General features: G+C 37.6%; 2 protein-coding genes across 3 annotated transcripts; both read left to right on the forward strand.

Moving 5' to 3' along the window:
* Nucleotides 1–1,917: 1,917 nt before the first annotated feature.
* On the forward strand, nt 1,918–4,209 carry LOC148737236 (secretory phospholipase A2 receptor-like). The gene is made up of 4 exons (XM_088749285.1): nt 1,918–1,936; nt 2,189–2,563; nt 3,582–3,956; nt 4,184–4,209. Exons 1-4 carry the CDS (start codon nt 1,918–1,920, stop codon nt 4,207–4,209), a joined length of 795 nt encoding a protein of 264 aa, XP_088605411.1.
* Nucleotides 4,210–6,726: 2,517 nt separating this feature from the next.
* Nucleotides 6,727–12,395, forward strand: LOC111345024 (adhesion G protein-coupled receptor D1-like). 2 transcript variants are annotated; one of them, XM_088749016.1, is made up of 16 exons: nt 6,731–6,948; nt 7,067–7,262; nt 7,657–7,764; nt 7,918–8,005; nt 8,284–8,374; nt 8,449–8,501; nt 8,771–8,903; nt 9,001–9,104; nt 9,350–9,452; nt 9,563–9,713; nt 9,824–9,905; nt 10,084–10,150; nt 10,489–10,577; nt 10,837–10,957; nt 11,312–11,353; nt 11,464–12,395. In XM_088749016.1, exons 2-16 carry the CDS (start codon nt 7,259–7,261, stop codon nt 11,605–11,607), a joined length of 1,380 nt encoding a protein of 459 aa, XP_088605142.1. In that variant the 5' UTR covers nt 6,731–6,948; nt 7,067–7,258; the 3' UTR covers nt 11,608–12,395. The 2 variants fall into 2 exon arrangements, with proteins under 2 accessions (XP_088605141.1, XP_088605142.1); XM_088749015.1 differs by having other exon boundaries at nt 6,727–7,262.
* Nucleotides 12,396–12,555: the final 160 nt, after the last annotated feature.

Consider the following 12,555-nt stretch of genomic DNA (forward strand, 5'->3'; position numbering starts at 1 on the left):
TTTTCATTTCGTGTATTTCTTGTTTTTGTTAAGTAAAACAGTGATCTGCACCTGGTGAAAATAGAGCGAGTCTCATTGGTCAGTTAATGATGGAAAAAAAAAAGATCACCATTGTCAGAGAAAAGCGATGCAGTGTTGTGATATCCTTTACATTGTACCTCTTGCTAAAAACTGTAAAATTCGTTGAAAAATCTGTAGCCTCCCATGTGCTGTTACCGATTCACAAACTATTACAAGGTTACTGACATCTACTAGCTGTAACCTTATAACTTGGGTGAAGAGTGGGATCCAGTCCGGTAAAATGTTCATAGCCCGGTCTATACGTCGTTCGCTGAGTAAGTACACCCTCTATTTCATTTTTTGTCAGAATTATAAGAGTAGTTGTGACTGATAGGATGCATTTACCATATTACGCTATTGAGAAACCCTACGCTTGAGTGAACCAGGAAAGTATTTGTCAATAAGTCCTTGTTCAGCTTTCTATTGACAAAAGGAAAAGGTCTCAAAACGTCGGCTCTTAGGAGAGTTTTACAATGTTATATTTTAGTTTCGACACGATACAAGAAGTTTTGACAATGAAGTAGTGCTTTTAATCCACAACTGGTTTGTTTTCACGCTCTGCGCAACAGGTTTTAGCAGCGATTTTAAGGAAAACAGGACAACAATAGCTTAGTTCATATCCTCTTGCGTCGATATGACAAAATGTAGCGATGAAGACATTTTTGTAATAGATTCCGAAAATAAACGAGCATAAAGGGTGAATTGGTAGTCATCTTCCGCTTGCAGCGCTTGCGTATTTGTTCGCATTATTAGTAAAGTTTGCTAACAATTGAATGATGACTCAGAAGATAACTGCAAAAACGTAGCTGGAGAAAAATAACTTGAAAAGAAAATTAAAAAACGTTTTTATTCAATCGTTATGATTTTAGAGCGCATAATTAGGATTACGAGCTATATATTTTTTTGATTCATCTGAGAAATTAAACGCGAACAGACGAGACAAAGAACAATCCTCGACTGGGAAAGGTTGTGGCTTGAAGTATTTGAGAACTCAACCTTATCACCAGAAAAAAAAAATTAATAAATAAAAAATATGCTCGTACATCCTGATAGCTATAAAAAGACAAAATCTGATCTTTTTTCTATGCAAGAGACCAGTGCAAAAACATAAAAAGTTAACAATAAAATCAGTGTTCTGCAGTAGAAACATCCTCCCCGCGTGTTCGACTTATCTAATTGGAAGAACACTCTTCCACGGGGGTAAGCTTCGCGACTTTGTCGTGACTTCGGCCGACTATACTAGGGCCTGCGAGCCTATTTAGCCGTACAATCCAACACCAGGGCGAAGTTTTAATTTTTAAATATTAGAAGTGGGTTGATGCCATTTCTTTCGAAGAATGAGACAAGGTGAATATCTTTGTATTTACATGTAGTTAATCAAAATGCCTGAGAGTTGTTCCCCTTTTTCAAAGTTTCAGACTAATGAAGAATGCATGCCTAAATTTCTAGGTTTTAAAATACCTACAGTGGCGAAAGCTCTCCTTAATATCGTAGAATCTTGATAATTGTTCATTTGTTTCTTTCTTAGTTAAGTGGCACGGGACTGTCCACACAAACACACACGCACGCAAACACACACGCACGCACGCACACACACACACACACACTAGTCCCACACACACACACGCACGCGCGCGCACGCGCACACGCACACACACACGCACACACACACACACATGCAAACGGTTCAAATTCAATCGTTATTTCTGTCAGGATCATTTGTAATTGTCTCTCTGGCTACTTTCTTTTTCAAAACTTTTACCTGTGGAAGTTTCACAATGATTTTAGTGGCAGAATTTTAGTTCTGAAAATGCACATCTATTTCTCTTTTCTTTTGCAGTTATCCTTACCTTGACAATGCAGCTACAAGGAACAGGTGAAGCAGTGTAACTCCTACTTTTTCTATTGATGTGCATGAACCTGGACTTGAAGAAAGATGATATTCTGTCCGATTGATATAAATAATCAATTGTCGGACTACAGCATGGAAGATCCTCAAGTGGCTTCCGGCTCCTAATGCGAGTCGTTGAACAACAACAACAACAACAACAACAACGACAACAATAAAAACAATAACAACAACAAAAACAACGACGAAGTTTGATATTATTGAATTTTTTTTCCATAGAATGCCAAAATTCCTGTTTCAAAAATTCCTGGTACACATTTACAAAATGGGGATGGGCTGAGTGGGACAACAGTGAAATCTGCCGCCACCAAGGAGGTGACCTAGCTTCCATCGAAACCGAGGAAGAATGGGAGTTTATCAATCAAGAAATTAAAAAACGTAGTATTTGGAATGTCAGTGCGTGGCTCGTTGGCTTGGAAAAAAAGACAGAAGGAGGTTGGACTTGGAGGAGTGGAACGCAGCTGAATATTTCAAAATGGCGAAACTGGGAGAGAAGTGGTAACAGAACGTTTGCGGAAATAATCAAGAATGGGAGCCTTTTTAATGCAATCCCCGAGACAGATGCCAAACCTTTTATTTGTGAAATTCCTGAAGGTGAGATCGCATTTTAAAAATGTACGCCTAGCTAACACTCGACCTCGAGAAAATTTCTCTTTAAAAAAAGGCATGTCACTGCTCAACGAATAGGGATAACCTAACCTAAGTTGTGCGTCTCAGAGATTAGTACGCGGTGAATAAGAGCGTGTTGCAAAAAATGATCGCTAAACACGAATCCTACTTTTAATTTTTTTTAGATGGGGAAAGGAGGAATGGGTTGATACTTAAACACGCAGTTGAATCTAACGCTTTTAAAGAAAAAAAATACAAGCAGGAGTTTTCTCTCGGTGATATGGTCGTTAAAAGGAAAAAATATTTTTTAAGCAATGGATTTACTGAGCAACCCTTATGGTATTTTGAACTTATTGTTGTGAGATGGCCTTCCAAAATGGTTCCAAATGGTTCCTTGCATAATGGGTAAATGAGAGCACTTTCGAGATTCGAATGCGAAAAGTGTATTACGTGACATCTATCAATCAAACGCTATGAAGAACAATAGAACAAATTTTATGTTCTTAGTCACGTGTGCTAAATGTTCTAAAAATGTGATTGTCGGTATCATCACAGTTACTTTTGTTATTATCATTATCTTATCATCTTTGTCATCATCTCATTTATTATTATTATTGTCATTATTATTATTATTTACTGTTATTATAATCTTCATTACAGCTGCCATTTTAGTAACAATTATTACTTTTACTGTAATCATCGTTGCTATGAACATTGTCACTGTTATTGTTATTGTTATTGTTATTGTCACAGTTACTTTTATTATTATCATTATCTTATCATCATTGTCATCATCTCATTTATTATCATTATTATTATTATTTACTGTTATTATAATCTTCATTACAGCTGCCATTTTAGTAACAATTATTACTTTTACTGTAATCATCGTTACTATGAACATTGTCACTGTTATTGTTATTGTCATCATCACTATTATTTAATTATTATTACTATTATTATCATCCCTATCATAATTACTATTGTCATTATTATTTTGTAGTATGCCCAAATACTTCTTTTAAAGATTCATGGTACACATTTATGAAATTGGGAAGAAAATGGAACGACAACAGAGACATCTGCCAAAGCCAAGGGGGAGACCTGGTTTCCATAGAGACAGAAGAAGAATGGAGTTTTATCAATAACGAGATTCAGAAAAGAACTATTCCGGGCTATTATATTGGTTTAGAAAAAGAGGCTGAAAATTGGAATTGGGTGAATAGAAGACCGCTGACTATCAAGAAATGGAGGGGAAACCTGACATGGACTCGTCGGACGGTAGCTGCCATTTTGAAGAGCTTTAACGGTACAAGCGGCTTATTCGAGACCGTCTATAGGACTACACATAAAGCTTACATTTGTGAGTTTAAAAAAGGTAAGGCAGAACTAGTGTAGCTCCCATTGCGGACCTATGTTTTACGTAAAACATCAGGGCAATCTCTCAGGTGCTCTTGAAGGAAAATTGTCGCGTTCATGTTGGGATATTTGTTACAGTAAATTATCGTAGTTGATAGAAACCCTAAGCTCGAACAGTCGGCGAGTTTTCGTTGTATTTTTGTATATTCAAATTGCGTTTGTTCTAAACGTGTTCTCTGTTTGCAGAAATTACCCCTTACTGGTTTAGATGAGTTTTCGATTTCAAGCGTGAAATAAAAAAAAAAAATGAGTAATTTACTGCTTTATTACAAAGATTGAGGGAAAAGGGGCTCGCGAAACGCCAAGAACTGATGAAACTACTATTAAGTATCCTGAAAACTAAATTAGATTAGAAAAAAGGGGATCTGTGCTCGAAGGTTTAACGTGAGGTTAATATGAATGAGTCACGTGATCGGGCTGAACATGTAATCTAAGTAAGATTGTAACTGCAATCTTGGTAATTTTATCATCATCTAAGTAGATTATGCTTTTGTGCTATAGTAAAAGCAATGGTAATTTATACAGTATTGTCTGTACAGGTAATACCGGACACTTTCACTGCTTCCTTCAATGTTTTGTAAAAATTTTCAGATAGTTCGGTAAATATATCTTTCTGGAAGTTCTGTTGTGTAGTATCGCCGAGTATTTTACGAGTTCTGCCGTATCTTGACAAGTTAAAATACTCAACGATACTACACAACAAAACGTTTAACAAGTTATTTATTATCTAGCACGCCAAACTGTTATTTCAGAGCGGGCGAATTTCCTAGATATTTATTTACGGGGAGAGCGAGAGAGAAATATGCGAAGCGGAACGGAACTGGCGCGTTGTCGTGTTGCTATTTCTATTTTCAGCAATAAATGGAGAAATTTCCTGGTTTTATAGCTTTTTTTCATCATTCGATTAATCTATTAAACTTGGATCTATATTTGCCAGCCATTCCGACTCACTGTCGTCAGAAATACAATTCAAATGTTCCGGCAATTCTTTTTTCTTAACTTCAACCAATTTTTTGCTTGCGCGCTGCGTGAAGACCTGTCTAACCAGTTCTCTGGTGTACAAATACCGCGTGATATTTGTACTCGTCTATGACGTTAATTGTACTCTACGGAGTGTAGTTGGATAATAAATAAGAATATGATAATTATGCACCTTATGCGATTATAGCGGGTTGCTCGGCCAGCCCAGCAAAAACTACATGAAGGCGATCCTCTTAAAAACACCTTATATTCCGCAGTGCCTAGGCGTCTATTGTGTTCCTGACTGTCATAGATAAAAAAAATCTTCCGTTTGCATACAAAATGCGGCCGTAAATCATGTTCATCTCGTACTTGTTCCATGGTTAAGTATTACCAATCAGCAAAGACAAATAATAGTTTGTTTTCTCCTAAGAATTAGCGAAATCGTTTTCATAGCACCTATAATATTTCTCGGCGTTTTCAGTCACTGGATACTACCAGGACAACTTAGCTTAACAATACCCTGCACTCTGAAACAACGTATGTAGGAAGTAGTATAATTTTATTATTATTATAATTGTATCTGTATTCTAAAAGAGATGTGACTAAAATAATTATAAAATCATTATGACTATAAAAATAGGTCATTTGGTTATGATAATAATATAGGTATAGTTTTAAGTTGCAATTTTCTGGTGAACTGAACTGATTCTTTCTCTTTCTCTAAATTGTCGTATCAGTGGCAACATCGTCACTCTCACCATTACCTGCGGCAGCCTCCGCATCTTCCGCATCAACATGGATACGACCATCGCTATCGCCTTTGCTGTCTTCATCATTGTTACGAATGAAGTCACTAATACAGTCACCGTTGCCCTCGCTCTCATCCTCGCTTCCACTTTCAATTTATTCCTCGTCATCATTCTTCCCCTCACCCACTTTCTGGTCACCGTCGCCCCTCCTCTTATCCTCGTCTCCACCTTCAACCTCTTCCTCGTCCTCCTTATTCCTCTCGCCCAATGTCTGGACGTCGCTATCACCGTCACCGTCACCGTCACCGTCGCTGTTGCCCTTCCTATTGTCCTCACTTCCGACTTCAAGCTCTTCGTTGTCCCCGTTCTTACTCTCGCCCTCTTTCCAGGTTTCGACATCACTGTCACCGTCGCTATCGTTAAAATCGCCATCATCATCGCTGTTGCCGTCGCCGTCATCATCGCTACCTTTAAGGAGATCACCAACGCATTCGTCGTCGTCCTCGTTCTCATCTTCGTCTCCACTTTCAACCTCTTCTTCATCCTCGTTCTTACTCTCGCCCACCGTCTGGGTGTTGTTATCACCGTCTTCGTTGCCATCGCTGTCGCCCTTCTTCTTGTCCTCACCTTCAACCTCAACCTCGTCGTCGTCCTTGTTGTTACTCTCACCCTCTTTCCGGGATTCGTCATTACCGTCACCATCGCTTTCGCTATCGTTAACATCGCCATCATCATCGCCATCGTTGTCACCATCGCTATCGTTAATGAGGTCACCTATGCAATCAGCGTCGCCTCCACTCTCGTTTTCGCCTCCACTTTCAACATCTTCCTCGTCCTCGTTCTTACCCTCACCCTCTGTCTGGGTGTCGTTATCACCGTCGCCGTCACCGTCGCCGTCGCTCTTGCCATTCCTCTTATCCTCGCCTCCAGCTTCAAGCTCTTCGTCGTCCTCGTCCTTACTCTCATTCTCTTCCCAGGCTTCGTCATCACAATCGCCGTCGCCGTCACTATCGTTAAAATTGCCAACATCATCGTCGTCGAGAACAATTCAGAAGCTGGTGTGTACTCTATTCGATCATAGCCCCTGTGCTCATTATTTGTATGAACTCTTTAATTCATAGAATGTAATCGTGACTGTTACTTTTCTACTTTATTTACTCACTGTTTACTCCTCTTTAGGCTAATGAATATGTCACTAATCTTGCCAAAATAGATGTCACCAATAAAAGTTCCTTGAAGGTAATTCATTATCCTTCGAATACTCATAAGAAATTCAGGTCTATTCTTTGACTCACAGTTATGACGAGTGCTTAGCATCGCATCATTACCTTATCAAAAATATTTCATGCAACTACAGGAGGCCATAGGAGTTTTCGAAGACTTCTTCACAGTTATTAAAAGTATCACAAGACCTCCTAGCATAGAAGAGTCTGAAAAGAGAACAGAATCAATTTTCAAGGTGGCGGTCCACTTCGAGACACTTGCTCTTAATTATAGCAAGTACCACCTGATTGGAACGAAGTCTTCAGAAGTGATTGAAAGCGACAAAATGAGTGAGTGATGACACGACCTTCTTTTCAGACAAGGGGTGATATGGAACTTGTCTATTTATTGGCTTGGCGAGTTGTTGACTTTGGGCTAACCTCTAAATAAAATCATCAATCCGTTCCCCGCCTTTGAACTATTGTTTCTATTAACTAGGCGGTAAAGAAAATTTGTAGATATTTTTGAAAAGGAGAAAGCGCAGAGCTTCTTGCGACTCTTCTCGACGATGTTGCTGTGATCTTAGAGAAACGTACTTTTCGAGAGGTAAAGTGAAGAAAAGGCCACGATCATGGATATGCACATGACCCACTGTAAATCTAGCGCCAAATGCCCTAATTAGTGTGTTGACATGTTCTTGATAATTATATACCAGCTGAATTAATTGTATTCTTTTTCTGTCAGTACTGGTTATTCAGAAAGCCTACCGACAAAATGCCAGTAACCTCTATTTCGGGGAACAGAAATTGCAAGCAAGCATGAAATTTCCCTCAACAAATTTTGAGAACAATGGTTTGTATTGATTATTTTTTTCACTTTTAATATGCAATTTGCCTTGGCTTTCTGTCCCATTTTGCGCTGTAACTAAATACATCTGCCTATTCGATACAAATTAGTTTGTTGGGTTTCCCAAATTTTAAATTCTTCTTCTCTTCTTTCCCTCAGTATCACTGATTGTTGGGATTGCGTACAAGGATCTCCATGAAATAGTTCTTACAAAACAAACCATCAGAAATAAAACAGGAAAAAGAAGGTGACAATACTTCCCTAAATCTCCCAGCCAGATGTTGCTTTCACCCTATGTGCATAAAAAGAGAATTTTGGGTTCAACATGTTTGTTGCAAAATTGTCAAAGCCCTGTTAGAGGGAGATTTCTTTGCCTGTTAGTCTCCATCTAGATTAGCTCATCGTCTAGGAAACTACCATAAATCTATCACTGGTTTGTAAAGGTTCTTAGCTTGCCGTATCCCTCACAAGAAACTTTCTCTCGACTATTTGTGTCTCAGTTTGAGATTTAAATTATCTTTATAGGCTTTTGGGTTCCAGAATAATGGCTATAGCTATGGATCCGAAATCACACAAATTACAAGAAAATATCATCATCAAGTTCACAAACCTCGAGGTAACAGAATCAGTGAAACTAAGAATAGTTGGTCTGTGTTGGGTTTATTCCATGAATATAAAATATGTTTTTAGGTTTATAAAGAGGGAGAGAAGAAATGTGCGTTCTGGAGTGGCTTTAGCGAAAGGTAGGATACTGGAATATGTTATTTATTTTTCCCGTTCATGAACTAATTCTTGATCGCAAATGAAGTAGATAAGTGAAATGAATATTGTAAGCGTATTATTTCTCCGTAGATATTGGCAGTAGATATCGTTCTGAATTCGGAAGGAGTAGGAAAGAACCTTTTTTATGATATGTGTGCGTTTTTGTTTTGCTTTCTTTTTTTCCCTTCAATGTTTCTTAAAGTTTTGTGTTTTTTTTTTTTTTTTTTTTTTTTCTGTTCTTTCTTCTTAGCACCGACGGATTTTCAGAGAGAGGATGCCACGTTGTAACATCCAAAAACAACTTACATGGAAAAGACACAGTTTGCAGCTGCAATCATTTGACCCATTTCGCCGTATTAGTCGATTACAACGGTATCTTAGGGGTAATGAAATAATTTTGATCGTATCTTCAACATGCGTGATACAATCCCTTTGAGTTAATCAACATTTTATATTACTGTAATACAATTTGTGTCACAGCTCACCAAGGAGGACATAACCATATTGGAAATTATCACTTACGTTGGATTAAGCCTTTCCATGACGGGAATATATTTGACAATTATTGTCTATTCCTTCCTAACGTAAGTACTGTAACCGGACTATCAATTAACTTAAAAACCTTAGTTATTATAATGATGATGATATTTGCAACAAATAAGAACGAAGAAAATAACGGTAAATTAAACCCCTTCAGTGGCAACCGAAAGTGAAATGCCTCGAGAAGTATACCGTTAAATGAGCATTGTGTGTTATTATATAAAGCTTTTTTTTTTTGCTTTGTTTGTTAGTTTGTTTTTGCAGTTCTTCGCATTTTTTTTATTACTAGTGATGTTCGTCAGCCTCTGTCTCAAATAAGATTGAGCCTCTCTGTGGCCATTGGAGCTGGTCAGATAATCTTTCTTGCCGGGATAAACGCCACGGAAAACGAAGTGAGTCATATTTACATCTATCTTTTTTTTTAACAAACTATTTTAATGGCCTAATATATTCTGTAAACAGGAGCATGAACAACAGACGCTCTCTTTTCCTTTTTTCATAGGCTGCTTGTGTTTCGGTGGCAGCTTTAATGCAGTATTTTCTGATGGCCGCTTTCTGTTGGATGCTGGTCGAGGGAATTTATCTCTACCTGTTTGTTGTGAAAGTTTACAACACCGCCGAAAAGATGCACATGTATCACGTCATCTCATGGGGTATTTTCATTTTAATTGTTGTAAATTATCGGTACTTTGCTATTTTGAGTCGCTTCTGATTGGGTATGTAATTCCTTGAACTGCATTGACTTTCTCTCCTTTTTGTTCAGGTTTGCCCATGATCATGGTCAGTATTTCACTCAGCATCGCTGCTGGAAAAGAAGGAATTCAAAGCTATACCAGTAATGAATAGTAAGAAATTCCTTCGGTACTAGTTTCTTCTCGTCTGTATCTTTTCACTCTTTTAACTGAAATTCATGTTGTTTTTGTGTTTTTACTTATGTTTCGATTTATAGGTGTTTAGACTCAGCCAGGAAGGAGGAATTATTTGTTACAATCTACGTTTATTTTTTCCTTTTTTCGTTTGAAGTTGCTGGCTGTCCTCCACTAACAACCTAGTCTGGATATTTATTGCATTTGTGGCGTTCATTGAAGTTGTAAGTCGACGATTGACGGATACGTTATTTTACTTTATATATACCAGGACTGACCGTTGTTGGACATGTTCTCTTTCTCCTTGCAATATGAACGAACTCTAACCATTTGTGAAGCTTCAAAATGCCTAGCTTACCATTGCGTTTGCTTTCGTTGTCCTGGAGTATCGGAGCAGTGAATTCAAAGCTCGAGTTTTCAATTCCTCACCGAGACTAAAGTTTTCATGTTAACACAATTTTTATTTTTAAGACGCTCGTAACGAGACATAAAACATTCTCTCTCTTTTTTTTTTTTCTTTTCTTTTTTTTTTTTGAGATCTAACATGTCTTTTCGGTTCCAGCTCAACATTTTGATACTCGTCCGAGTCATAAAAGAGATGACTACATTGGTACAGCCAATGGGGGAAGATGACCATGTTCTTCAAATACGGTGGGAACTGAACCATAACATTTTACCAAACAATTGTAATTAATTAGAGGTTAACAACAAGCAAGATAAAGAATACACAGTTTCAAAAGGGACTCCTTAAACACTGAAAACGCATTTTTGTATAAACTAGTTCTAAGATATCTACCTCAGTTCGTTTCTGGTCAATCATAAACGATGAGGCGAGTAAACAAGCGGGTGAGCGAAAACTTCGACTGAAGATTAACGATTCCAAAAGTCACATGTTGTTCTTCTATTCCAGACTTGGCCTAAGAACATGCGCGGTGATGGTTCCACTGTTGGGCGTTACATGGCTGTTTGGTCTTTTGTTACCAGTACATAAAGCTTTCGCTTACATTTTCACCATCTTAAACTCTACACAGGTGAGCTTTTGAGTAAAACCGTAGAATAGCAGTTTTCTATATGCATACTTGAATGCTCAGACAACTTATTCGCCACAGCCAGACCCTCTCGCATTGAATTTCATGAAAAAAATTGAAAATAGGTTGCTCTCAATTTTTCTCAGTATGAAAAAGAAAAATTCCTCTTTGGTTGGTGAGACGTGTAACTTGCTTTGATTCTTATATCCTTTTTGTAACCTTTTTTCATGAAGACGTTTTATAAGAAAAGTAAATGGAATTGTAAGTTCTCTGCATCAAATATTTCATACGACTCCCTACCACTGCTTACCAGAATCAAATAATTAAGTTTGTTCTTGAAATAATTTTCTGTTTTAGGGTTTCCTTATTTTCGCCCTCCACTGTGTGCGAAACAGCCAGGTAAGAAGGATATCAAACTGAGGACACACATGAAGAGGATTGTTAGGTTTTGAATTAGATAAAGATTTGAGTGCTGAACAACTGATTTTTTTTCGCTTGTTCATCTACAGATTAGAGAGCGATTCAAAACGACTATGAATCGCATTTTTCCATACACCGCAAATCATGGGAACTCTGTAAAGAGAACCTCACAAATCAATCCAAGTGGCGCCAGCGATATGTGGGCAGTTGAATTGCAGTCTTTCAACGAGTAACTCTTTATGTGAGAAAAACCATTCAATCGACTTCATAATAGAGTTGACAAGGGTGGACCGTTGTTCAGTCACGATATGTCAATTAATTTAAGTCATTCTGACTCAAATCGTCGGTCATTATGATGATGTCATGAATGATTACGTCGTCCGTATAATGCTGGCTAGAGTTGAGATAACAACTGTTAGTCTTCTTTGATCACGTACGTCACTCGTCTGAAACGGTCACTTATGTTTTGATTTCCGTTAGTCTCTTTTAGAGGTAACTAGAATAGCTTGAAGCTGACGTTATGAGTGAAAAAGTTAACCCTTCGGCCTTCGTTTGAATGATTTTTATGAATAACCCTAGGAATTAGTGAGTAACCTTTTTTTAGTCACTTAAATTGTTTAATTAGCGTTGAGGATGTTTAGTCTGGAATCACAATATATCATCGAGTCTTGAAGCTCACCATTTGTCGCCATTATAGCGATATTTCTGAGATTAGATAACCATAATGTTTGTCTTTTACCATTAGGTACACGTTAAATAGATGACGAGAGTAGTTTGGCTATAAATGAAAAAAAAAAAAAATTGAATGAGCACACTTACCCGTTAAGTATTTTAGACGTAAACTAACGCATTTCTTTGTTTTTCCATATATCCAGCTCATCGCTATGAATGCAAAAAATTCTACTGTCCAGTTCATAAAGAAATATCATTTATAAGATGAATGACATTAAACAGAAACATCTGTATCTATAAGATTTAGAAAAATATGTAAACATGAAAGAACTAAAAGTGAATTTTCACATGTATTGCATCACTTCTTGTGTGGCTGTCATAAATCTTCAGGAAAAACAAATGACGTGACATTTAGCTCGTTGTATCCGCATGGGGAAGAAGAGCTGAACAATTTTTCGTTTATGTAGAAAACCAAAGGCGGGATAGAAATAACATGGCAGATTTGTCAG

The sequence above is a fragment of the Stylophora pistillata genome, chromosome 2, assembly GCF_964205215.1.
Source record: "Stylophora pistillata chromosome 2, jaStyPist1.2, whole genome shotgun sequence".
NCBI lineage: Eukaryota > Metazoa > Cnidaria > Anthozoa > Scleractinia > Pocilloporidae > Stylophora > Stylophora pistillata.